This window comes from Gallinula chloropus (assembly GCF_964237585.1).
Source record: "Gallinula chloropus genome assembly, chromosome: 1".
Lineage (NCBI taxonomy): Eukaryota > Metazoa > Chordata > Aves > Gruiformes > Rallidae > Gallinula > Gallinula chloropus.
In genome coordinates this window covers 66,380,094-66,404,400 of record NC_140085.1, presented here as the reverse complement: position 1 = coordinate 66,404,400, position 24,307 = coordinate 66,380,094, and the positions used below count along the sequence as shown (strand labels likewise).

General features: G+C 51.9%; 1 protein-coding gene across 15 annotated transcripts; it reads right to left on the bottom strand.

The window, feature by feature from the left end:
* Positions 1 to 1,299: 1,299 nt before the first annotated feature.
* PHC1 (polyhomeotic homolog 1) lies at positions 1,300 to 14,132 on the bottom strand (the record flags this gene model as incomplete). Of its 15 annotated transcripts, none has more annotated exons than XM_084271556.1 (15): positions 1,300 to 1,454; positions 1,762 to 1,993; positions 2,503 to 2,653; positions 3,331 to 3,439; positions 4,009 to 4,123; positions 4,720 to 4,928; positions 5,034 to 5,181; positions 7,170 to 7,304; positions 7,656 to 7,927; positions 8,227 to 8,719; positions 9,836 to 9,991; positions 10,950 to 11,099; positions 11,843 to 11,920; positions 13,289 to 13,399; positions 14,019 to 14,132. In XM_084271556.1, the coding sequence occupies 15 exons, from the start codon at positions 14,130 to 14,132 to the stop codon at positions 1,300 to 1,302; spliced, it is 2,628 nt and encodes an 875-aa protein (XP_084127682.1). The 15 variants fall into 15 exon arrangements, with proteins under 15 accessions (XP_084127682.1, XP_084127683.1, XP_084127684.1 ...); XM_084271557.1 differs by having other exon boundaries at positions 7,662 to 7,927; XM_084271558.1 differs by having other exon boundaries at positions 7,683 to 7,927.
* Positions 14,133 to 24,307: the final 10,175 nt, after the last annotated feature.

Here is a 24,307-nt window from a genome sequence, read left to right as displayed (position 1 = left end):
GGAAGAGAACAACTCTGCCCAGTTTTTCACCTTTGGCAAACAGGCAAACTTCAGAATACCACGTTTGGTCCTTAACCACCCCAAACCTGGAAGGGCTGAAAGCAGGGGGTAGGGAACCTCAGTCTATAACACCATTTTATCCCTCTGAAAGGAGAAATAGCTTTGAAGGATCAGTATGCAGTTGTTGGAGGGTATAGTTTTGGTTGGTTGGGTTTTTTAAGTGAGGAAGGGAAATATGTTTGATAACAACAACAGAAAAAAAAAAAAAGCCTTAGGCAGGTGCCAAAATCCTGCCAGCTTAAAACTTTGTCCTGTGAGCTCTCCTGAGGGTAATGAAGACAGACAGAAAAGTAATACAAACTGATAAGGAAACACAAAAAAAAAATGCAAAACCAAAACCCCAGCCCATTTTATGAAGAGCCTTGATGCTTCTGGAGACTGCTTTGGATCTGGAAGTTATGCCCCAACTCAATGGGGAGACAAACCTGTGCTGCAGCGTTGCCTAACGTAAGGCAGTCCCCTCCCATTCGATTTCCCCATCACCTTGTCATAAATACTCAGGATAAATCCTCCTCTGACTGGTTCAGAAAGGAACAGCTGGAGCTGATAGTTGCCACAACACTTTTGTCTTTGCTCTGCATCTCTACAGGAGACAGTAAAGCTACAGGCAGCTCCTATTGCCACAGGCCTTCACGTTTGGTATGCGCGCTGGAATGGCTATTACACCCAGTTCGCCAACAGCCAAGGTGGCTGGGGGTTTTTTTAAGGAGTGGAACAGCAGCAGCCCCTTTTGCTGTAGCTCTTGTTGGTCCACCTCTGTCACTTAGAACTCATCAGTCCCCCTTCCTAAATGTCCCAAGCACAGCTGCTGCCAGTGTCCATGCGGAGCCAGCTCTTCTTCTGCCTCAAATTCTGGCACAGCGAGATTCCAAACTAAGACCTAGAAGACCTGCTGTTGCAAAACGGGGTGGGGGCAGTTCCCTTTCAGAAGTCTGCTAAGACAGAAAGAGGTCCCCTTCCTGTCTGTACGTGGTATATGGGAGAGGCATATTCAAACTCAGGAAGAAGGGAAGATGTTTTAAAGCCCCAGGTGGGAGTTTTCCTCCCCCTTGTAGCACCATTAGGAGACCAAGACATGAGCTTGTGCATGGCAGTTTCAATCTGTTAAATTCCTTCTCATTCTTCTTGAATGTCAGACCACAGAGGACTGTCCTATTCTTCCCCACCCCAGCAGGATGCTCCACATCTGGCACCTCCCCTTGGGTCAGAGCAAAAGTGAGACTTCTTGCTTCAGAGCTGTTAGGTCTCCTTGAGGACATTGATCTTGGCACAGATCTTGAGAGCTGGTCCCAGCTTGATGTTCATGGCACTCATGAGGTGTTCCTCCTTCAGAAGCAACAGGGCCTGGCCATCAATTTCCTGTGACCGAAACTCCTCAGCGATCTCCTGGCATCCTGTGAAAGCCAAAACACGGCACTGAGGAACAGGTGTGTGCTGGGCACTCCCCTCATTCCCACTCTGTGGGCCTCTGGCAGGTACAAAAAGCAAGCTAGGAATCTCACCAACCCCACTCTACCCCACAGCGTGCTGTTTGAGAAGAACAACTCATCCACCTGTATGACCTACACCAATTCAGAAGTGTACAGAAACACAACAAAAGCATTAGGCACTGCTGACACCACTGCCTTTCCAGAAAGAGCCCCCAAGTTTTCCCATGCCGCTAGATGACAGGACTGCAGGAGAGGAGGATCGTAACTTCACCTTGCAGTGATGCGATGAACTCGTACACTTCCTCCACACTCCAACAACTGGGATTGCTGGACAGGAAAACTGGGTTGATGCCATGTAGATCTGGGGTTGGTGGGGCCATACTGGAGTTTGCCAGGTCCCTCTCTCCATGACTGGCCCTTACTGACAGGGGTCCTGGAGATGTAGGGGACAAAGCTTCGTCATAGCTGGAGTTATCAGAGCCACGACTTGAGTCTTCCTGACCCTGCAAGCCCAGAGGAAAGAAAAAAATATAAAGCACAAGGTGTTTTGTAAGAAATTCACAATTTCCAGTTGCAAACAAAGTCACTGGGAACAAGAGAAGTTGTCCCAGCAGCCTGGGACCACCATCTCAGTGTCAAAGGACAGCTGGCACAAGAGCTTCCCCTTTTCCTCTTCCCTCTCCCCATCCTCCCCCAGTCCATTCTTCTTCCTCGTGTCAACAGGAAGAGTGGATTGTTTCCTATCAAGGCTGTCAGCTGATCTCACCCTCCAAGACCTCCAAGAAACACACAGCAGCAAACACAGTGAGCAGAACAAGTACAAGTGTGAATCCACCTTCGGTCACTGATAAGCAGTTAGAACAGCTGACTGCACTCTGCCTAACAACCGCGTCGGCGTGCGCGTCACGCCTCCCGTACGACTACATCCACCCTGAGAGCGTGGTACACCCAGCGGTGACACCTGTCAGGCTAAGAGCTGCCTCCCCAGCAGCAGGCAGGGCTGTGGCCTTACCCTGTGGCGCTTGCCCTGGATCTTGGTTCGAGCCATTTCGGAGCTGCTGCGCCGCGACCCCCGCCGGCGCACACGGGCATAGTTCGCTTCCTGGAACTCCTTCATCTTCTTCCTCTGCAGCCGGAACTGATGGCTGCAGCTGACGTTGTACCTCGAATAAGCAGAAGCAGAGCAGCAGTTAGGAAGCAGCAGCTATCTAAAACCTACTGCTCCTCCTTGCTCTAGGTGGGGATTAAACTCCTCTTTCCCATCAAGTCCTGTTCTTCCTAAGACTTCCCCTTGGAAGGAACCAGTCCAGACGTCTGACACGTGCAGTATTTGGACACCAGAGGCTTGATACAACATCTGAAGGGTCAATGAAGTCATTCCCCTAAGGGAAGAGAGACCTATAACAAGCACTCTGCCATCAATACGAAGCAGCAATGACTAGCCTAACTTTTCCCCATGCTTTTCCCCAATGCTCCCTTGTGTCTTTGTGTGGTACCAATGCAGCAGACAGCTACCAGTATGCATTCCTTTAGTCTGTCAATTAAATGTACATTTGAGTGAGGAGAGGTTCTTTGGAGACCAAGAACTTCCCCATCTCCCATTTCATTTTCCAGGCAATTCAGAAATCCTGTTTACACTCCACACCATATCATCCACCTCTCCGCAGACACAGAAGCATTCATGAATCATTTAGGGTCCTAAAGGACTTCTGTGGCCAGTGCGTCCCGCAGAGGGAGGATCAGATGTACTGAAGTGCTGTACAGTACCTGGAGAAGAGGCACGTGCCCAGTTCCAGAGCACACGTAGACAGAGAAAAGGACGATTATGTCATGCCATTACCTTTTAGCACAGGTCATGGAACAAAACCTCTTGGAGCCACGGAACTGGGTTGCTGGGGCATACTTCCCACAGTATTCACACTTCAGCAAGTTTGCCTTCTTATCAAGCTCTGGTGAGATAGAGAGATACACAACAATTGATTCGAACTGAAGCAGATCACACACAAACATTTCCTATTGCACTACTCTTCCTCTGAGCAGACAGACACCAAGCACTATTCTCTACTGCATCTACTAAGCAGTTACTTTGTGGAAGAAGCTGGGGGAAGACAGGCAGAAGCCCCACTAATTAGGACCCCAGGATATTGAAGAGAGCAGTTTATTTCTCCCTGTCAGTATTATTTCTCTGAACAAGCAAAAAAATAGCATATCCCTCATCATATCTGACAAGGCCATGGGAGAAATGTCCCATCACTGCACTATCTGCTGTGTCTACACATCCTTCACAGTCTTCCTATGACAGACAGGTATGGCTGAGATCCTCCTGCTTACTACTGACACAGGGTGTGTTTGACCGTATCAACAACAGTAACAAACGGTGTGTTCTGGCACCTGGGGAGATCCTGGGTCCATTGTTTGAACTAGCAGGAAGGGGTACGAGTCCATAATGTGTAATTAGGTATCAAGAGAGCAGAAACTTCCAGTAACACCAGGGAGGGCTCCTGGAGCTGAAACTCACCCACAGAAGCGCTGTCCCCTCCCGGGGAATTGCTGGACAGGTTTTCACTCTGCCCAGAAGCAGCCTCTCCCTGCAGCGGTTTCTCGGATTCTTTCAGCAACTGAGAACAACCCACCTGGACAGGAACAGAGAGTTGGGCCCATCAGTAAAGGACTTTCTGTGTCCACCACCCTCTGCAAAGTATATGCCACTCGTAGCTTACTCCCACTCAGAAGGATCCCTCTGTCTACTAGTGAAGGAGAGATGCTGAACGAAGTTACTACTCTCTCCTGACTCACAGGCTTGGAGATTCATGTGAAGATCACCAAGTACACTCTGCCTTAAATACCCTGCAATTCCATGGAACCACATTTCCCCTTATTTGCTTTAACTGCACTTGCTGCTTGTTCAAAACACAGCACATCTTTCCCTCACAAAAATCAGAGAGAATTTTCTTACACTTCCCATGTGAATTGCAGCTTTGAGGACTACTGCAGAACACAGTTCCCATCACACCTGTTTGAATCCTTTCACCCTATTCTCTTTAATGCCACCACTTCGTGCCTTGCTTCATGCACAGCACCTCCCTCCTTTCCCTTCTTCACTCTCTGTCCCAGGCTAAAAAATGCTGACTTGGAACACAGGGAAAGAAAACTCCTGTCCAAAGAAGGAAACCCACCACCTTCCCAAGAGAGCAGTGAACCTCCTTCCCCCACAGCAGAGAATCCCTACCGGGAAGGGCTCTGCTCCTTCCTGGATGACAAAGCCTTCAATGATGTGTGTGAGGATCTGGGGCTTGACGATGGCTTGTGGGGGTTTGGAGTCTCCCATCTGACGTGACACCATTGCCAGGTTAGGGGTGGAAGCTGAGGTGGGGGTGATCAATGTCCCTTCACTTGAGGTGGTGTTTGGGGTTGCAATGGCAGCAGGATCAGATTTATCTGGAAAATTAACACCACAGGTGTCAGTTACCTTTGCTCCATCTGCTTCAAATGCAATAGATGATGATCATTAGCACACATGCAGAGCTCTCCTCTGTACCTCACCTCCAAGGCCACTCTTCTCCTCCATGTTTTTGGGGCTGTCTGTCACAGGAGAGGTCCTGGCAGGCACAAGTGCAGTAACGCTGGTCACGTCCTCCTTCTCCTCCTCCGACTCTGCCTTGCGCTTTACCGCCAAGGTCTGAGACTTGCCCTGGGGGAACAGAGAGGCACATGGCAGCAGAGAGGGGAGCCCCAAAGCCAAGAACGAGGCAGAGGGAAGGCAAAAGGAAGACACATCATCCCATTCCACATCTCCAGCCCGATCCCTTCTCCTGGAAATGCATCTAGCTCCCTTGCAGTACACAGCTCTACTCAGGAGCATTTGCTTAGCAGGGAGCCAAGTTTCACACAGCAGCATGAATCAGGACATTGATGCAATACCAAGGCACTGTGTGAGCCTCAAGGGATTATTCCAGGAAGAAAGAAATGGAAGTCACCCAGCAGTCTCCAAACAGGCTTCTGGCTAGATCAGATCGGTTTCAGTGAGGGAGACAAAACATTAGGGACATGTTGGACCAGAACAGGATTCTTCCACCCGCTGCAATAATCAGATAAATCCTGTGACACCTTCCCAAGGCAGAGCCAGAGTTTAGAAAGAGTCTCAGCAACTTGCTAAGGATACGAGCTGGCAAAGTACTGTCCTGCCAGGGAGTTAGGCCCTAGCTGGACAATTCAGAGTAGCATGGACATGGCATATGGAACAGGAGACATCTTTGTTTTCCTCTGCATAGCCTGTTGCCCAGGGATACTCTGAGGCCCAGAGTCAGTGGCTGGTACCTCAGACCAAGAGGTCTCTGACCTGAAGGTATGCACACCTAACGAGGAGAGTTCAGTCTTCATGGCTCACCCAGCTCTCATCTCTCTCTTGAGATTGAACAGAGGCCAGTTATTGTTTGTACTGGGTTTGAGAAGCAAGGTTTTGGCAGAGGGGGTCTCTTCTGCACGATGATGCCTGTGTGTCCAACAGAGCCAATGCCAGTCAGCTCAAATTTGGACCTTCTGCTGGCCAAAGCTGAGCCCATCTGTGACAGTAGTAGCACCTCTGGGCTAGCATATTTAAGAAGGGGGGGGGGGGAAATACTGTGCAATAGCAGCTGGGAGACAGCAGTGAGGGACAACTCTGCAGACACCAGTGAAGGAGAGGTGGGAGAGATGTTCGTTCTGTGCAGTGGAGCAGAGATTCCCCTGCAGCACATGGAGAAGACCATGGTGAGGCAGGATGTCCCCCTGCAGCCTGTGGAGGTTAACAGTGGAGTTGATATCCACCTGCAACCCATGGAGGACCCCACACCAGAGCAGGTGGATGCCCAAAGGAGGCTGTGACTTTGGGGAAGCCCATGTTGGAGCAGGGTCCTGGCAGGAGCTGTGGACCCATGGAGAGAGGAGCCCATGCCAGAGCAGGTTTGCTGGCAGGGCTTGTGACCCCATGGAGAACCTACACTAGAGAAGTCTGCTTCTCAGGATCTGCACCCAAAGAAGGGACCCATGCTGGAGCAAGGGAAAAGTGTGAGGAGGTAAGAGTAGCAGACACAAAATGCTATGAACTTTAAAGCTCTCATTCCCCATCCTCCTGTACTGCTCAGGGGGAGGAGGTCAAGTGTGAAGTTCATACTGTGAAGAGGAGAAGGAGGTGAGAGGGAGGTTTAGATTTGTTCTTACTTCTTGTTATCCTACTCTGATTAGCTGGCAATAAATTAAATTTCCCTAGAGTTAGTTTGTTTACCATGACAGCAAATGTGAAGCAATCTCCCTGTCCTTATCTCAACCCACAAGGTTTTTGTTGTATTCTTCTCCCCATCCTGTTGTGAAGAAGGAGTGATAGAGCAGCTTGGTGGTCACGCAGCTGTCAGCCAAGGTCAACCCACCAAATTGTCAAGTGGACATCTACTCTATTTGGGGCAGGATCTGAGTATCACCTATTTGCTTCATGCAAGCCTTTAAACAATAATGTGCAAGAGAAGTGTTTGTTGTCCCAAGGGTTAGATTGGAATTAGGATGAGAGGAATAAGTCTCCACATCCCTTTACCCAAACCCCTTACCCATCCCATCCCACTGACCTGGGCCTGGGCTGCAATTGGTGTCCTAGGAATGAACAAAGAGAATCCATATGCTATTCGCCACCTTAATGATATCACTTACTGGCAACTGGACAGACTGCATGTAGAACGCTGCTGGCATCTGAGCCACAACTGGAGAGGAGGCCGGGCTCTTCACCATGTGGGCTGTGCCTTGAACTTGTGCCAAATTCACTCCTGTGGCGAGAGGAGGGGCTTCCTGGGAGGATGCTGGAGCTGATGATGGTGGGGAAGCAGCGTGGGCTTGGGAAACGGGCTGGACCACGGCTGGCATTCCCCGGGATGTCGGCACTGCTGCAGCAATCTGAGCCAAACCCAGCGCCTGGGCTTGGCCCGAGCCCTGCTGCCGAGTGCCCACCACCTGCACTGGGATGTGTGGCGGAGGCTGCTGCGCTGCCGACATTTTGGCAGGCCCAAGCTGAGGGGGTTTGATGGGGGTGACCAGAGATTTTGACTGAATTGGAACAGGTGATTTGGTGGCTGGCTGGCAAGGACTGTCCTGCTGGAGCTGCACAGGCTGTGGCTGGGACTGCAACATGGGTTGTACCACAAGGGTCTGAGCCTGCTGCTGGTTTTGAGGTGGAGCCGGCTGCTGCGGCGGCTGAGCTTGCTGCTGCTGTTGGGTCAGAGATGGTGCTTGCTGCTGTTGCTGCTGTTGGGCCAGCTGGAGATGCGTGGCTGTGTGGAGAAGCTGGGACTGACGGTGCTGGAACTGCTGCTGGTGATGAATGGCAATCTGCTGCTGGATCACTACCTGCTTCTGCAGGTGGATCTGTTGCTGCTGCTGGATCAGCGAGTGAGGCTGGATCTGCGTGTAGGTGGCTATACAAACGGTGGGAAAAGAGGAGAGCACACAAGTTAGCAACAGTGCAGCTGGGAACCACCACCACCACAAAGGCAAGCAGCCACTGTGCTAGTTTGAGTCATCAAGCCCATCAAACGACTGGCAGCTTACTGGCAGAGGACATGGCAGACTCAACTCAGGATAGAGTTGTCTCTAGGACAACCCCTAGAGACCCACCTCCAGGAGCACAGAGGCTGAGAGGCTCTTGGCTTTCAAATGGCACTCTTGCAGCAGCCCAGTGGGCTCAAAGAGCAGGAACAGGTCTGCGCTCACTCACCTGAGCTGATCAGTGTCTGGCTGGGTGCTGGTGTAGCAGTCCTGGTCAGGTTCATGCCCACAGTTTGCTGTCCACTGCTGTCCGTTTCGCCTTTCTTTGTGGCTGCATTCTCTGTCTCTGTCTGGCTTCCCTGGTTGACAGTCACAGCCTGGGCAGCTGCTACTGGTAGCGGCTGAACCACCCCGGTGCCCTTCCTTTGGCAACCACCAGCGGCACCTGCCGAGGAAGCCTGGCTCAATCCCGCAGAGGTCTGGCTCCCACCACTTGCCACCACACCCCCAGAGACACCATTGCTGCCTGCTGCCCCCTGGCTCAAGTTGAGGGACTGGCTGCCAGAGGAGGCCTGAGCCACGGCCAAGGTCTGGCCTGTGCTGGTGGCCTGTGGTAAGCCAGAAGCCTGGGAGCTTCCCGGCAGAGCTGCCTTCTGAGCAGAGCCTTGGAGCTGGGCATTAGCAGCTGAGGTCTGTTGGCTCCTCACAGCCAAGTTCTGCACCTAGAAACACACATACAAAACACAGTCCTGTTTGCCTTACATACATTACTGGCCAGAAGTTTGGCAAGATAACTCATAATCAACACGTTCTACTGGGATGCAGGCTAAGATGATGCTTAAGTCTCATGTGGGGAGCTGGGTAACACTGCAGGGTAAAGCTCAGGTGCAACCACCCCTGGAAACACATTATCCTGGACTCCCTCCTGCCCCCCCTCTGATGGAAGTTAAAGATCTCGTGGCACTTTCTGAAAAGCATGAGGAAACCACCATTCTCCAAGGCATGGGGCAGCCTTCAGATCAATCTGCCTGCCATGCCTTTGCACTGGTAGCATATGGTGTAGCATGGCTCTAGAAGTCCTGAGATACTCCTTTCAAGACCAGTAATTCCTTTTCAGTCTGTCACCTGCCTCCTCCCAATATGCAGGGCTTTCCGCTCCAGAGGCCCACAGATCTACTCATGGCCTGCAGCCCTTCTGATTTCACCAGATCCTCTGTATTTTGGTGCTGCCATCTTCTGTGTTTACTCCCCCTCCAAATACAGTGTTATCTTCAAGTATGATCATGGCTGACTTCCCTTCAAAGAAAGTGCTCCAAACAAGAAAAAATATGAAGTAGCTGGAATGACTGGGGATAAGACAAGGAAAACAGGAAGCCACAGCAGCAACCTGACCTGGAGAATTACTTATAGATGAATGCAGGAGTTAAGACCTTGTGGCCTGTTTGGTCTTTGGCATCTTTACAACAACAAACCAGCTGGGTGAAGGAATACTACCACCACCAAAGGCTCTTCATCGCAGAGTGACTGAAAACTGAACATAGAATTCAACAATTCTCTTCACTCAAGGACAACCAAGAAACTGTGAAGACAGGATTGATCCAGCCTGTGGCCCACCCCAGAAATTTTAAGCAGAAATGAATCCTGTCTCTGGAGGCAAAAAGTAAACATGAAAAAACGGGTGGCAAGAGGGAACAGATTCTCCTGCCTGCACAGGGACGCAGGCTGGGGACAAAATAAAGCTGATCTGCTACAGAGGGATGGCTGGAGACAGAGACCAGAGTGCAGGGTGACGGAGAGCAGGGGAAAGGGGAGGAACTCTGGGAAGGGGTGTCACTGACCTGGTCTGTGTCTGCATGGACCCCAGGAGACTGAGTGGGCGGTACTTCCTGCTGGACAGCGGCCACAGCCCCGTTGGGCATCAGGATGAGTTGGGAGGCAAGAGGCACATTGCGGCCCAAGGTCCGGTTTACCTGCAACAGGTTCCCCAGCTGTGGCTGTTGAGGGAGGGTCAGGTGATGTGGAACGAAAGGAGCGGAGGGGAAGAGAGAAAGACAGATAGCGAACCACAAGCAAACAGATTACAAAGCAGTACTGGGCTGCAATGTCACACATTGCAAAAACCCCAACCCTCCCTGCACTGTAATGCTAAACATAACCTTCAGGAGCAGGGAACTGGGAACAGTTTCCTTATGGAAACAAGCTGTCTTCTATCAAACACGGGCCTGGGCCTGTTCCCATAGACTGCACCCAAGGATGGCTAAAAGACTGGGGTACCATTTCGTTTTCAGATGTATATCCAGGACTGGTTGAGGAACAGCAACAAAAGACATACATCCAAGACCAGCGTTGCTTGAAAAGAAGTTGATTACAATCTGTATCTAAAGTCAACTGAGATGCAGAAAACATTTTTTACATGGGTAAGCAAACCCCAGACTGCCTATGGTCAAGCCTAATGTTTTCTATTTAGCAGCACTTCAAACTGATTAAAAGGATGAAATATTTGTTCATGTTGATTTGTTTCTAGACTTACATCCCTGAGCTCACCAGTGGTAGAAGAGATAATTTACCATGTGTCTATTCCAGCACTGAATCAGAAGAGTAGCTTTATTTCTGTGAGCTATGGTCAAGTGTAGGACACGTATTTCACATTTACACTCTGGTGAGAAGTGCCATGGGATCTTTAACATCTATGCAGAGCAAAGACAAACATGGTTCTTAACCATCTCGCCTGAGTCACACAACACAAAGCTCATCTAACTCTCAAAAGCTGTGCCCAGAGTCAGACTTGTGGTTTCAGGGGCAAGAGCTTTCCCATCTGAATATAAACTACAGCACATCATTCTTAAAGCTAGAGTTGCTCCAAACACGATGGTAATCCCAAGCAGTGAAGCACTGAAGTGTCTAGGAAGCAGGGTCTGGGGTCAGGGCACGGTTTGCACACACGTATCTTACCCGGAGATACATCTGGGCCTGTGACTGGTTGAGAGGAGGGGAGGTGGTGTTCCCAAGGAGCACAGACTGCGTCAGGGTCGTGGCGCTGGGGGAGCTCACGCTCTGTGACCGGCTGATCAGCTGCGCAGCTGATGTGGTGGCTAGGTTGATCTTAAAACACAGAAAAGCCCCAAATCATACAGGGAGAGATGGAAGCAAAGAATTAACTACAAATTATCTTACTGGGGTACAGTCAGAACAGGCATTTTACAGGGTTTTTTTTCCCGTGTCCCACAGGGGACCGAGAAAAAAGTTCTTAAAGAGCTGCACAATCTAAACTAGCCAAAGCCCTGGGTGGTGAGCCCCAGTGTCACCACTGTTAGTATGCAACTGCAGTAAGAGAACTAAAATAAACATACCATTTTCTCCAGTTAATAAAGAAAAAAACCCCACCACAATGCAAAGTAATCTCTACCCTACCAACTTATCTACCCTTTGAACAACTCCCAGTTTCTCAACACTCACTTCATAACCAGACTTCCTCTCATCAACAAACTACTAATCTGACCAAGAAAAAACAGAAAGCCCTTTCAAGTTGCTCGTGACACTTGCTAGAAGTCCCAACCCTTTTCTAAACCCTAACAATGTATATCCAAAGCCTCAGCAGAGAGAGAGAGATAACAGTCTTCCCCTAAAAGCTAAAAGCCATCTCCCATTCAGAAACCTTCTAGTCCCCTCAACCCCCACCAATAATGATAGCACCCCATATCCTCAAAGTTGTCTGCATCTTGAGGATCCCCAACTTTCTTACAAGCTGTGTTTCCCTGGCTGACTGCCTTCCTAAAAGACAAAGAGGAGAAAGAACAAGGTGTGGGGTGGGCAGGAGGAAGGTGCGTGAGGGAGCAGTTACTTACAGAGGCCTGGGTGGTGGTAGTCTGTTGCGGGGTGCTGGTGTTGGGGGAGCTGGCCTGCCTACTGGCTGCAATGGTAGCCTGTAAGAGAGGTTGACAGCGAAATGAGTACCTGGAACAAATTCTTCAATTCATCCCAAATATTTGGCTTTGTCAGAACACCCTGTCCCTTCATTATCTTCTCCCACTACTGAGAACAGGAGCATAATCTAACCAATAAAAACCCCTGACAAGCCCTACAGATCAGGTGCAGCAGCTCAGCAAAGTACCTCCTCTTCTCCAACCACTTCAGGCAGGCAGAATGCCCAAGGCAGTGGACAGCAGACCCTTACAGTTCATCACCTCCACCCCTTCCACCCACAGGTTGTCATAGGTTGTCAATGTTGCACACTGCAAGCCTCCCTCATCCTGAGGCTCGATCTCCACCCTGTTAACACCCAGACCTTCCCTGGGATACCTGCATTCTGCTGGGTGAGTTCGGCAGTTCAGTAACAACACAAGGGTGGTACTCCAAAATTTCAGGTTAGAGCACATATGGTTTAGTGGAGGAATGCAAATATTGATACTTTATTTTTTTATCCCTGGCTATGAACCCATGGGAATTCCCCTGTATGAGTTTAGTTAGTTTTATAACTCAGATCTGTGCGAAACTGGTGAGGGAATTCCGTTCCCTCTATGCTGTAAAACTGCAGGTAGGGATTTGGAGAGCAACCAAAGCCTGGACTAACAGCCAAGGAACAAGGCTACTGATGGAGACAGATGGACAGAACTGTAGTCACATCACACATCATCAACTGATGATAAAGTCTCACAGCTGAGGGAAGTTGCTAGAGGAAAAACGCACTGCTCAACAATCATGTGCCACAAAACACCCTGATTTGCATAAATATATCTCAGTTAAACACACACCCTCCTGGCTGGACAAGAATCTGCCCCAGATCCCTCTTGCTAGTAACTGGTAAAGAAAACACAGGCTACTGAGTTTCAAGAGGTAAAATTCAGGGGATGCCTCCTGAGATTTCCTGCACAGGTTTCTTCTCAGAGAAGTAACAATCCGTGGTCCCCTTTAAGCCAGCTTTCCAACACTACTGCACCCACTGCTGATGTAACCACCCATCTTTAAACAAAAGAGGGTGCAAGGGCTAGTTTACAGGCCTCTTAAGTGCAACTGTACTTACACAGATGCCAAACTTTACCTTCCCCCCTGCTCTGCACTGGAAAACCAAACAAATCTTTGCATCAGTTCCTCAGCTGTTTGTATCAGCCCTAAACAATGTGGTTAGGAACTCAGATCATGGAGCTGTTTGTATCAGCCCTAAACAATGTGGTTAGGGACTCAGATCATGGATCAGCAGGGCCTTGGTGTACAAGGCACTGTGGAAAGAGAGGATCTCCGGGTCTTCCCCAGGGAAGAATCAGATTCCTCTCCTCTGCCCCTTGGCAACTCACCTGCTGGACAGCAGCCAGGCTGTGAAGCTGGGCGCTGTTAAGCTGCTGCTGGAGCATAAACTGATGGAAGTACTGGGCGGCGTTGGGCTGCCTCTGGAGTGCCTGCAGGGCCTAGAGAAAGAGGAAAACCCAATTGTCAAAAATAGCATGCCCTTGAAATGCCATTAGAGAAAGAAATGAAGAAATAACAGCTGTGAGACTGTCCCTAGACCCCATGAAAAAAGCAGTGCCACTGAACCAGCACATCGAAACACAAATTACAGACACAAATTTGGGGGCAGGCTGAATCACAGGTGTATTCCAGGATAGCAGGAAGCACGCTTGCAGGACTTTAACAAACTCCAGGAATTTGGGGATGTGTGTGATCAAGCAGGCAGACAAGCATTACTGTGCAGCATGCTTATGGAGGATATACATCGTCTATTGGAACCAGGGTGATAAACTGAATGACTTGCTCTAGAACAGCAGGCTAAAAATCAATCTCTTGCATGACAGCATGAATTACATCTAAGAGGCTGGACACTGGAGCAGCAATCTATAAAACATGAAGCACAGTACTGGGCTACAGGAAACTAAACATGGGGCCTAGCACAAGAATTTTTAAATCTGAACACAACGGTCCTTTGAGCACACTCTCCCCTCAACACATGGCAACACAGAGGAACACAGAAGGGCCCCCCACCCCCTTCCACTGACACACCCCCTGTGGCAGAACGTAACTGCACCTCACCTGTACTGCCTGTCGCTCATAGAGAGACATCTGTGATATCTGGGGACGGGTGCTTCCTCCTGAACTGGAGCTCCCGCTGGCAGAGCTGGAGTTCTGCTCACTTTCGGTCTCCATGGTGACAGGATCCCAGGAGCTCAGGCCGAGACAGTCTCCAGATCTACACTGAGGGAATTGGAAACTAAGTCAGGATAGAGAAAGAGCCAAAACCTATTTCACCACATTACACAGCATTTTTTATTTATTTTAATTGGAACATCCCAGCACCAGGCTTCTTTCACAGCTTTGCTACATCACAGGGGACCAGAGATGCTGGGGATGCAAAATCACTCTGAAATCATACTCACAGCTCAAATCTTTCATTACCCCAGTCAGAAACATAATGCACACAATCTCCTATTTTATTGCTGTGCCACAACTGCAAGCTACAGCAGCATCCTGAATTCTTAAAAAGGCAGCAGAGTGAAACAGCAGCTGCGGCTCATTCAGACAATGGTTACAGACCTGAGCACCTCTCCCCTTCAGGGCTGGTGAGCTGAGGTAAATTGCACTGTGCTTCCAGACTGCCACTTCTAATGCTCTCCTCCTACAGTCCCACAAAAGGTATAATTACCCCACAACTCCACTGTCCTACTACAGATATGCCCACACAGTCTCTCCTTCTCCCAGTTCAGCCTCCAGCCCTCAACTGCTTCTTTCTTTCTCTGATCACACAGACTTCCAGCTACTTGTTGCTGCTGACAGATAGTAAATTGAATATTAGACCAGAAGCTGGTATCTGTGATGATAAGTTGTTTTCAGGAGGAAGAGAGTCAGAAGAAGAGTGGATGAAGGGTTTGTTGGCAACACTGGCGAGGGGGGGCAGCTGCTGAAGAGGTCCTGCAGAGCCAGAGAGATCTTCCAGCAGCAGAAAGATGAGTTGCAGTGAACTGCAGAACTGAGAAAGGACTGGGGAAGGTCTTCATCAGCCAAGAGGAAGAGAAGCGAGACTGAAGAGTGTGCTTAGCAGAAGGGTAACGCACTGGGATGGCCAGGGAGTTTCCTGCAGCAAGACACATGGGCTGCACAGGGAGTAACATTAGGAGCAATTAGAGTCAGAAAAGGGAAAGCACAAAAATGGTTAATCAACAGAATTCCACTGAAAAAAAAAAAGTCTTTTTAGAATGATATTGTAAGATTATAGAAAACAACTTCTGAGCGCATCGATACCACTGACAGCCTGGCTGTTTCCAAAACACCAGCTGGCTCCCTTACAACCTACCTGAGACACCTCTAAACGAGACCCTTCTCCAGGATCCCACAGCACAGTCCCTGTATCTAGAGTTTTTGTAATCCAGAGGTTTCGAGCCTCACAGCCTTCACCAAACACAAGCTTTTCCAGCTGTGTAAAACAAACATACCAGCACAGCAAAAAAGGAGGTGAAACAATAGCCTCAACTAGGCAACTTTTCTCATTCTGTAACGGTGTGAAGGGCAGTGTGTGAAGGGCAGCAGATGACTCTAAAGTAGGGCAACAGCATCAAAACTGCAGAGGATGGCTGGCTAAATCAGGGAACTGCTGCTCTGAACTTGCTCCTTGAAACCTGGAAAATTCTCTAATTGAGCAGATCAAGTGCTCAAGTCCTTGGCTTCCCCACACATCTTTTTACCTCCGCCCCCAAGTCCTGCCCGGGCATCTCCCTGCTCATCCAGCACCAGCTTCCTGCACTGCTGCAGCACCAGCCATGGTGCTGCACTGCTGTGCAGTCCCCACCTTCTCAGCTCGGACACACACTCCTAAACTGATCACTTCATGCACAACTCTACTGCAGCTAGGGATAGCTGGCCGGTACACCTAACTGGAACATAAAAAGCTCTGGAGAAGACAATTGCCTTAAATATCCTCCCCAGGGGGCAGCAGCACAAAAAAGTAAATGGAGCCTGAAAATAAATCGAGAAGGGAGAGAATAAAGACTTTTTGAAAGAAAGAAGCACTACCCACATTACACCAAATTATTTAGTAGCTCAGCTACCATCAGGAGACAATTTCTGTTCTCTTGCCCACCCTCAACCTCCTCATGCAGACTCTTCCCAGCTCGTACCTTGCTTCTGGTGCTCATGAGATCAGTTCGTTAACTTTGCAGAAAAACTACCCTAAACATCATTTTCTGCCAGATCAGCACGTTGAATTACCTCACTTGTGACACCAGAAGTGCCGGTGAGGGAGAAAAGAAAGTCAGTAAGGATCACCTTAGCTGTAGCACATACCCTTAACCCTCAACAGATGCAGCAGGAGAAACCTGGCTTCTAAGTTGGTGTTCTGTTCCACCAATATGTGTTTCCTCAGTAAACAGCAGCATTGCTGCTTAAGATTTCCAGCATTTTTGAGTTCCACATCGGCCTAAACTTTAAAAATCAGGTCCCGGCATAAACAGAATCCTACTGAAACACCTCTGGAATGAAAGGCATCAAAAAATCTTGGTCCCTGTGTAGGCAAAAGGCCTCTTAGGGACACATAGAAAAGCAAAGCACACTCTCCCCTTTGCAGAAGGACAGTAAGAATTCTAAGTCACTCATAGCAAGCGGGGTTATCCAACAAAACCTCTTCCAAACACAAAAGTGAAAAGGCACAATATTTCCCCAGGCAAGTTCATCTGAGGATGCAGTTCCATGTTAGCATAATGTGATCCAAACACAGGCCATTCCCACACAAAACAGCATGGATGACACCCTCTCCCCTCCTCCAAGAGCATCTTCCAGCACCCTCCTTTAACAAGAATCTAATAGCGGCTGTAGTGCCACAGACCACTTGACTCAGCCAGCTGACCCGTGAGATAAATAATCTACCAAAAATGAGTTTTCCAACAGATTGAGTTAACTAACTCACCTTTTAAACGTAATTAGTAGAACCCGAGGAAAGAAGGGGAGGAGGAAGGGGGTGGGGGGGAAGAGGAAGGCAACAATGTGGCCCTTACTGGAAATTAACCTTTGAACAACAGCTAAATTGGATTAAGCCCGGCGCAAAACTGCACCCTAAAAGGCAGACACGGGAGAATAAAAGGCCGGTTAACACCATGGCAGGGAGTGACAGCCCAGCAGAAAGGAAGGGAAGGAGGGCGAACAGGCCAACACGGGCCAGCCCAGCGCACACCAGGCACACCACAGGTGGCCCGTCTGCAAGTTCCCGGCCTCTGCCAAGCGCCAGAGCAGCAGAGCCAGGCCCGAGCATCTACCCCGGGTCGCTGGGCGGGAGGTAGGGGAGTTCGGCTGGCCTGCCCCATCCGTTCCCCCCGGCACGCCGCTGCTGCCTGCCGAACGCTCTCTAACCTGGCAGCCGGTTTTGTCCCTTCACCCTTGAGAAGCGAAGCAGGCGCGTCAGGTCTGCCGGGCTCTGGGGCAAGCCAAGCCAGCAGCCGGGGCTACAGCCCCGCTCCGCCACCGCGGCGTGAGGCTGGGCGGGACGCGTGAACTCCGCTCCGGGACGCTGCGGGAGGGGCGGCTCGCCAGGCCCCCCGCACGGCACCACCTGCCCCCCCGCCCCGCCATTCCCCGCCGAGCGCGGCCGCAGCAGGAGCCCGGCGCCGAGGGGACGAAGCGCGGCGGCGGCGTGTGTGTGTCTATGTGTGTCCTCCCCCCACACACACACCCCGGCCCCGTTCCCTCCCGCCCCGCGGCAACTCCGGCGGCAAAGTTAAGCCGGCAGAGAGTGCAGCGGCGCCCAGCCTGCCCGCAGCACCGTATGGAACACGCACGCCGCGGCGGGAGGCGGGGACCCGCCGCAGGATGCCCGCCGCGGGGAACTAAAGAAAGGCGCGTGTTTCACGCCCAGCCACCGGCGGGGGGAGCGGCAGCGGCCCGAGAGGCGGGAGCGGGGCCGTGGGGAGGGGGGTGGGAGTTGCTCCCGGCCGCTGTTCCCGGCGCCGAGCCGGGCAGACAATGGCTGCTGCTCGGCCGCCGCTGTCAACTTCCAGCCCGCCCCGGCCCCGGGGAACTCTCTCCCCGCCGCGGCCGCCTGCGCCCCGGGCCCGGCCTCACCTGAGCAGCCGCGGCGCGACACGGCGCGGCACGACACTGCCCCTCTCCGCTCCTGCGGCAGCAGCAGCAGCGGCACCGCCCCCCCCCCCCCCCCGCTGCACCGAGAGCCCCCCCCACGCCCGCCCGAGGGACCCGCACCGCCGGCGTTACCGGAGCCCCCGGGCCGCCGCCGCCGCCGCCTGACACGCCCCCCGCGCGCGGGCAGCCAGGCCGGGCCCCGGCCGGGCGGGGCGGGGCGGTGCCCAGGGGCCCCGTTGTTGGGGGAGGGCGGGGCCGGGGGCGTTACCTCGCGGCGGCTCCCGGCGGGCCCGGCCCGGCCGCGGCCTGGCAGGGCGGCCCCGGGGTGGGGTGGGGGGCGGGGGGGGGGGGCGCCTGGCGCGGCCGCGCGGGGCGGGGCGGGGCGGGGGCGGGTCCCGCACGCGCCCCGGCCGGTCCCGCCCCTCCCCCCCCCCCCGCTTTTTATTTTTTTTGAAAAATCTCGGCCTCTGGGGCTGTCCCGCGCGCCTCCGTCACTTCCTCCCTCCAGGCGCTTCCGGCCACGTGACCGCCTTCCCCGGGCGCCGCTTGCCGTTGCCGTGGTGACGGCGGCCGCGGCCCGGTTGGGGGGGGCGGGGGGGGAACGCGGGTTCAGGGCCGGCCCGGAGCGTCGGGTGTCGGGCTCGCCCGAGGCTGTTTGGGGCGGGGGGAAGGGAGGCGGAGGCTCGGCGCCTCGGTCGCGGCGCCCTGCCGGGCCCGGGGCGGGGGATGGGGGCCAAGGCATCGGGGCCTTGCTGAGCATCGCGGTCTTCTGCAGGCGGAGCGGATGGCCGCCGCGCTGGGGCGCGCTGCCGCCGGCCCTTCTCGCGGGGGGGGGAGCCGCCTGGCCCCGGTACACGTGCGCTGGTCCCCGCGCCTGGAGCCTGCCCTGGCGAACAACCGGGGCGCCGCGGCAGTGACGGTGCCTGGGAGCCTTCCTGCCGGGGGGCCGGGGGCACGCGTGGCGGTGCGCGGCGGACACCTGCGTGAGCAGGGTGAAGGAACCGCGGGGCTCCCGGCCGGCGGCTGCGCGGGCGCCCGGGCCTCGGCTCCCCTGGAGGAGCGGTCGGTCCTTCTGTCAGTCAGTTGCCTGGCTTAGGGTCAAAGCGGTCGGTTAGGGTCAACTTACTCATTTGTCGCGGCAGTGTCGTACCCAGCACGGCTGCTGCTAAGAACGCCAGGGATGCCCCGTCCGGTCAGACCGGTGGGGTTCGTCTTGACGAGAGCGGGCCGGTTCCTCCTCAGGATGACGGCTCACTCGCCGAGGAAGGGTAGGGGGAAGCAAAAGTCAAGCAGAAGCGAATCACGCTCCACGTGCGAGGCGCAGAAGCTCGGGCGCTGCTGGGGATGTGGGCATCCAAAACGTCTGGCTCGGTAGTGGTGAGAGTGCTGGACTATCAGTTCACAGGAGATCGAGTCTCGTTGGCCCAGGATTACGAAACGTTTGTGGTTGCGAGGGGGAAAAGAAAAGCAGCCAAAATACTGTAGGGGAAGGCGTTTGGGCTGTTAACGAGCATACTGCTCTTAATGCTGGGGGGTTCTTCTTCAATTCAGATGGAAAACTGGCTGATGCTCTTAAAAAAAACCCACCAAAACCCACCCAAAACGTATTTAAGGCTATTCAAAATAAAAGATCAGATAGTGATCAAAAGAACAATGACGAGGCGGGGAACCCAGCCAGCGTAATCCCTGTGAATCAACCACTCCTGAAACTCTCAACTGGATGAACCGACTAAACCATTTGTCCCTGTCGCAAACCCTGCTGAAGTCTATTCAAGGGAGGAAACTCTCTGGGATCTATGCAAACGATGGGGAACTGCTGCAATAAAGAGACTTTAGGGTTTAACGGGGAGGGGGAAGGGGGGGTGTTTGGCAGGGGGAAGGGATGTTGAAGTCAATACCGAGAATCTGAGGACTTGGAAAACCACACGGGTGTGTTTGGGGTGGGAGTCACAGGCAGGGAAGTGTATCGGGGCTGGATCAGAGGCCATCAAGCGTGGGGAAAACGGAGAGAAGGATTGATAAGTGAGCTGGTCCAATGCAACACCCGCTCACCGCGGTCCTTCCCGTGTTTGTAATGATCTGAATGATTTCCTGTGTGGTTGTGCCCTCTGTTGTGACCCAGTAACAAACTTGGGTCTGCCTCGCCGGCAGCGGGGGGGAAAGGTTTGCGGGGCCAGGACCCTGGGCGACCTAGCGAAGGCGCAGGCTGCCCTGAGCGCTGGCCCGCGGCGAGCAGGGTCGGGCTTCTGAGGCGGTGTTTACGCGGGTGAAGTGCTGTCTCTCCCCTCGGTGTTAACCTGTGCGTGCTTGCCTGGTTGCCGCTGAGGCTCGTTGCTACAGTTGGTGAGACTGGTTTACAGGGGCCGGCTGGGAACCCATCGAGCCGGGGTTCATGTCACAGGTAGCATCGCTTGCTCACATTATAGGTGCAGATCTTGCCGGCGCTGGGCTCCTCAGCAAGCAGCAGCCCCTTTCCGTCCCAGTGACACGTTTTCCATCCCAACGCGCTTCAGCAAAGGGGTTTTGCTAAAGAAATGGCATCTTGCGGGGCAAGCCACGGAGCGGTGGTGACACTCAGTGGCCCTGCAGGAAAAGTGCACCTTCTTGGGCCACGGGTCTTCCTTCCCCAGCTCCATCGGGAAGGACTGGGAAGTGGTCGCAAAATGAACCGCATGAGCACTGCTCAGCCCAGGGATGAGCCTGCCTGCTGTGCCGGACAGGTTCACACCCTACAAGCATGTAAACAGACATCGAGCCGTCGTGTTGCCCTCTTTGCCGCACTCGTTTACTCACTTCAGTCTGGGAGCGTGACCATCGCCTTCAGACACCTCGGAAGGAAAACCCTTTGTGGGGGGAAGACTGGAGTTTTCATACACATTGTCAGGGGACACGGAAGAGCTTACCATTAGATCTGTACCATGGAGGTGCAAGGGGAGCCAGGAATCTGCTTCAGACAAACCTCCGAGCCGGGGATGTCTTTTCTGGCTGAGAGAAGATGCTGATGTTCGCTGGGACATATATGTGCAGTAAGTCTACACTGCAGTTACTGCCGTGTACTTCTTACAGGCTGTCCAGACCTCTGCTCTCGGTATCCACACCTTCCTACACATAGACAGCAGCCTCATCACACCACCTTCCTGCTACCCCTGGCCAGTCTGGCCAATCACCATCTCCAGAAGGAAGAAGCTGGACAGAAGATGCTTGTAACAACCCCAGGGTCTAATTGCCATTCTGTCCTCCCTCTGAGCAAAAGTACATCCAACAGTGCTAGTTTCTAAGTTACACTCTGACCACTCCAGCCCCACATCTCAGGCAAAGTCTTTATGTACCACTGCAGTATTGCTGTCCCTACACGTTATTTCCAGCGCAACTGATCCTCGCGTGAGTCTGTGCTTCCTACCATTACAAGGCTTCCCCAACTTTGCAAGCCGAGAAGGTAGAGGGGTTGCAACCACAGGTCTCCTCACCTTTGTTTCCCATCCTTAAAAAAACCCCTAAAAACCAAAACCCATCAAAACTAACCCCCTCAAACAGGTCAACGCATGCCAAACCACCTTTCTGCTGCCGGAAGGGAGTGGGAAGTTGGAACACACAAAGGGAAGATCAGAGTGCTTTGCTGTGTGTGAGGACCAGGCACCAGGGATCAGTTACCTGCGGCAACTAACCCTGAGGGCACCCTTCTCCTCACTACCACCTTTAAGATGTGAAGCGCATATGAAAGGAAAACCGGATCAGCAAGCAAAAGCTGATACATATCAGCCTAATTCCAAAAGTTCCCGGGCCTGGCCATCAAGACACCTTCAACTACATTGCTAATACACCTAAGAGACAGTGTGGGAGTAAGCCCTCTGTGCAGAAAGCCCTACAACACAGGAAGTAACAAGTTTTAGACTCACTCAGGGAAGAAGTCTCTCTGAACATCAAAGGCAAGCCACATTCCAGGGCCTCTACCCTTCAATTGAAACAACCTATTTAACAAAAGAAATCCAAGCGTTCTTTTAAAAATTCTTCATTACTTTGTTGGGTTTAACTGTGGATTGATATAAACCCTGTGAGACTAAAATTCAGCAAGCCATCATGTGTGAATCTACAGGCATCCTTACAGTTACAGTACAGATCATGAGATGGATCCATGGAGTCAGTCTCACATGGTTCTCAGTAGCAGCTGTTTTCAAGGTCTGTTATTGTCCTGCAGCTACAAGAGAAGAATGTAGTTCATTTTTTTACCTCAAAAAGGAAAAAACCTAAATCTAAGACTCTGTATATCGCAAACAGCCTCCAGTAGCAAGTTTACAGTTCCAAACTACAGCTCTGCAGTTTTGTCTGTCTTTCCTGTTTAGGGGGGCAAACAGAGAATTGAGGAAGCCAGGCTCACAGACCATTGCTCTGTCTCCGAACGGGAGCATGTTAGCTGAGCATACACTAATATCCATGAAGTCAGGAAAGGAGGCACGTGTCCAAGCTTGCAGGAGAGTTTGCAACTGAGTGACAGCAGACAGCTCATTTGTCCCATGTCCTAACTTCTCCCTGGATGAGGGCTCCTTTCAGTTTTCCATATGACCATTGCAGAGACTCTGTGAAAGCCAAAAAAGGTCTCCCACACCCGCTAGAAGCAGTGTAGTGTTTCAGTCCCAAGCAAGCCATATGCATCAAGGCTTTATGATTTAGCAGTGCTTCAGCAGACCCTTACCTGTTCATTGTACAAATTATTGTCTTCATGTATGGGTTTTAAGCATGCTATTTATTTTTAATAATAGGTCATCATCCATTTGGGACCATCTCATGTGCTTACAGTCCTCCTTCTAAGGCTCCTACTTCCCACACTCCTTTTAAGAGCTTTTCTTTGCAGAAGATTCCCTTGGTCTCAGAGATGCCAGTTACCAGACTGTCTGTTAGCCACCTCCTGTCGCGTGCTCTATGGGACCTTCTTTCTTGCAGGCTGAAGCTGTAAAAACTTGCAGGAAACTTCCCAATTGCCTCCAGGCTACCAGGGCAACCAATACCCACTGTGGGAGTAAGTTCACACTGACTTCTACTGTATTCTTTAAGGAAGTGCAGTGTACAGCTGCACAGCAGCTCTTTTTCGACCCTCTGCTTTCTCACCTCCTCTCATACACAGATAAACAACAAGGATCTGATTTGAAATGACAGCTTTAAAACATCTGGTTTTATTCACATTTCACACCATTTCCTTACTTACCTGCCCCATGCAGGTACAAGGTGGCAAGATGCCTGTCATCAGACGGAGAGGAGTCTTGGTGGGCCCCTTTTTATTGTGATCTAATATCATGGCCATCTGATGATATAAACTGTAAAATAGACTCTTGGCACACGTCCATTTGGAGTCAGGCAAGACTGGCTCATGGACACACTGAGTGCACCAGGTTACAGCCTTCAGTTTTTATGTATAACATCCATATCTGAAGTTCAATCAAATTAGAGGACCTTCCTCCCAAAGCTCCTTCATTGCAGCCCAAATACTCAGAATTTTGCCAGGAAGAGAAATGGGAGATTGTAGGGCCCTCTTTTCCCCCTTGTCCTTTCCTGTCCATTGGCAGAGCACCATTGAACAGCACCCATTGAACCCTGTGATGCCTTGGGAAGGGGCAATGCTAGGGAAACTCTGCTTGCAGGACACATGGAAGGTTTTGGTGCAGGTGGTAGAGAAAAGGAGAAAATGGGGAATGTGAGAGCAGGAGGGAATGGATTGAGGGAAGTGGGGGTATGGGATGGTGGTAAAGGCATGAACACTGAGACCAGACAGAGGTCTTAGGGCAGCTTGGCAGCCAGGGCTGTGAGAGGAAGAGACCAGCCACACTAACAAGGGATGGGGGTAGCAGGGTCTTGCCTTGTCTCTGCATTCCCCAACACCTAGACCTCCACCACAATGTCCCTACTCACCTAAGAGGGCCCAGTCTCCCTTCCCCATCCTACATCCACGTGACCCAACTCCCTGATCTCCCCCTCTGCTGCAGACTCCCCACTTCCAAGAGGGACGAGGAGAGATAGTATCACAGGCCCATGTAGTGAACCAGATCAGCATTAAAAATGCCTTTTTTTTTTGCTTGGAGTTTGTTTGCAGACAAAATGCTGTGTACTTGAGAAGGTAGCCTAGAGATGGGACTTCAGGGAGGAGAGGAAGACCAGTGACCAAAAGCAAAGTATGTAACCATGACCTAAGTAACATTTCTCTCTTTTCTTCAGGAATTAAAATCTGTGCAGACTTCACCAACTGTGAAGTCATCGCCTTCTTTCCAGGT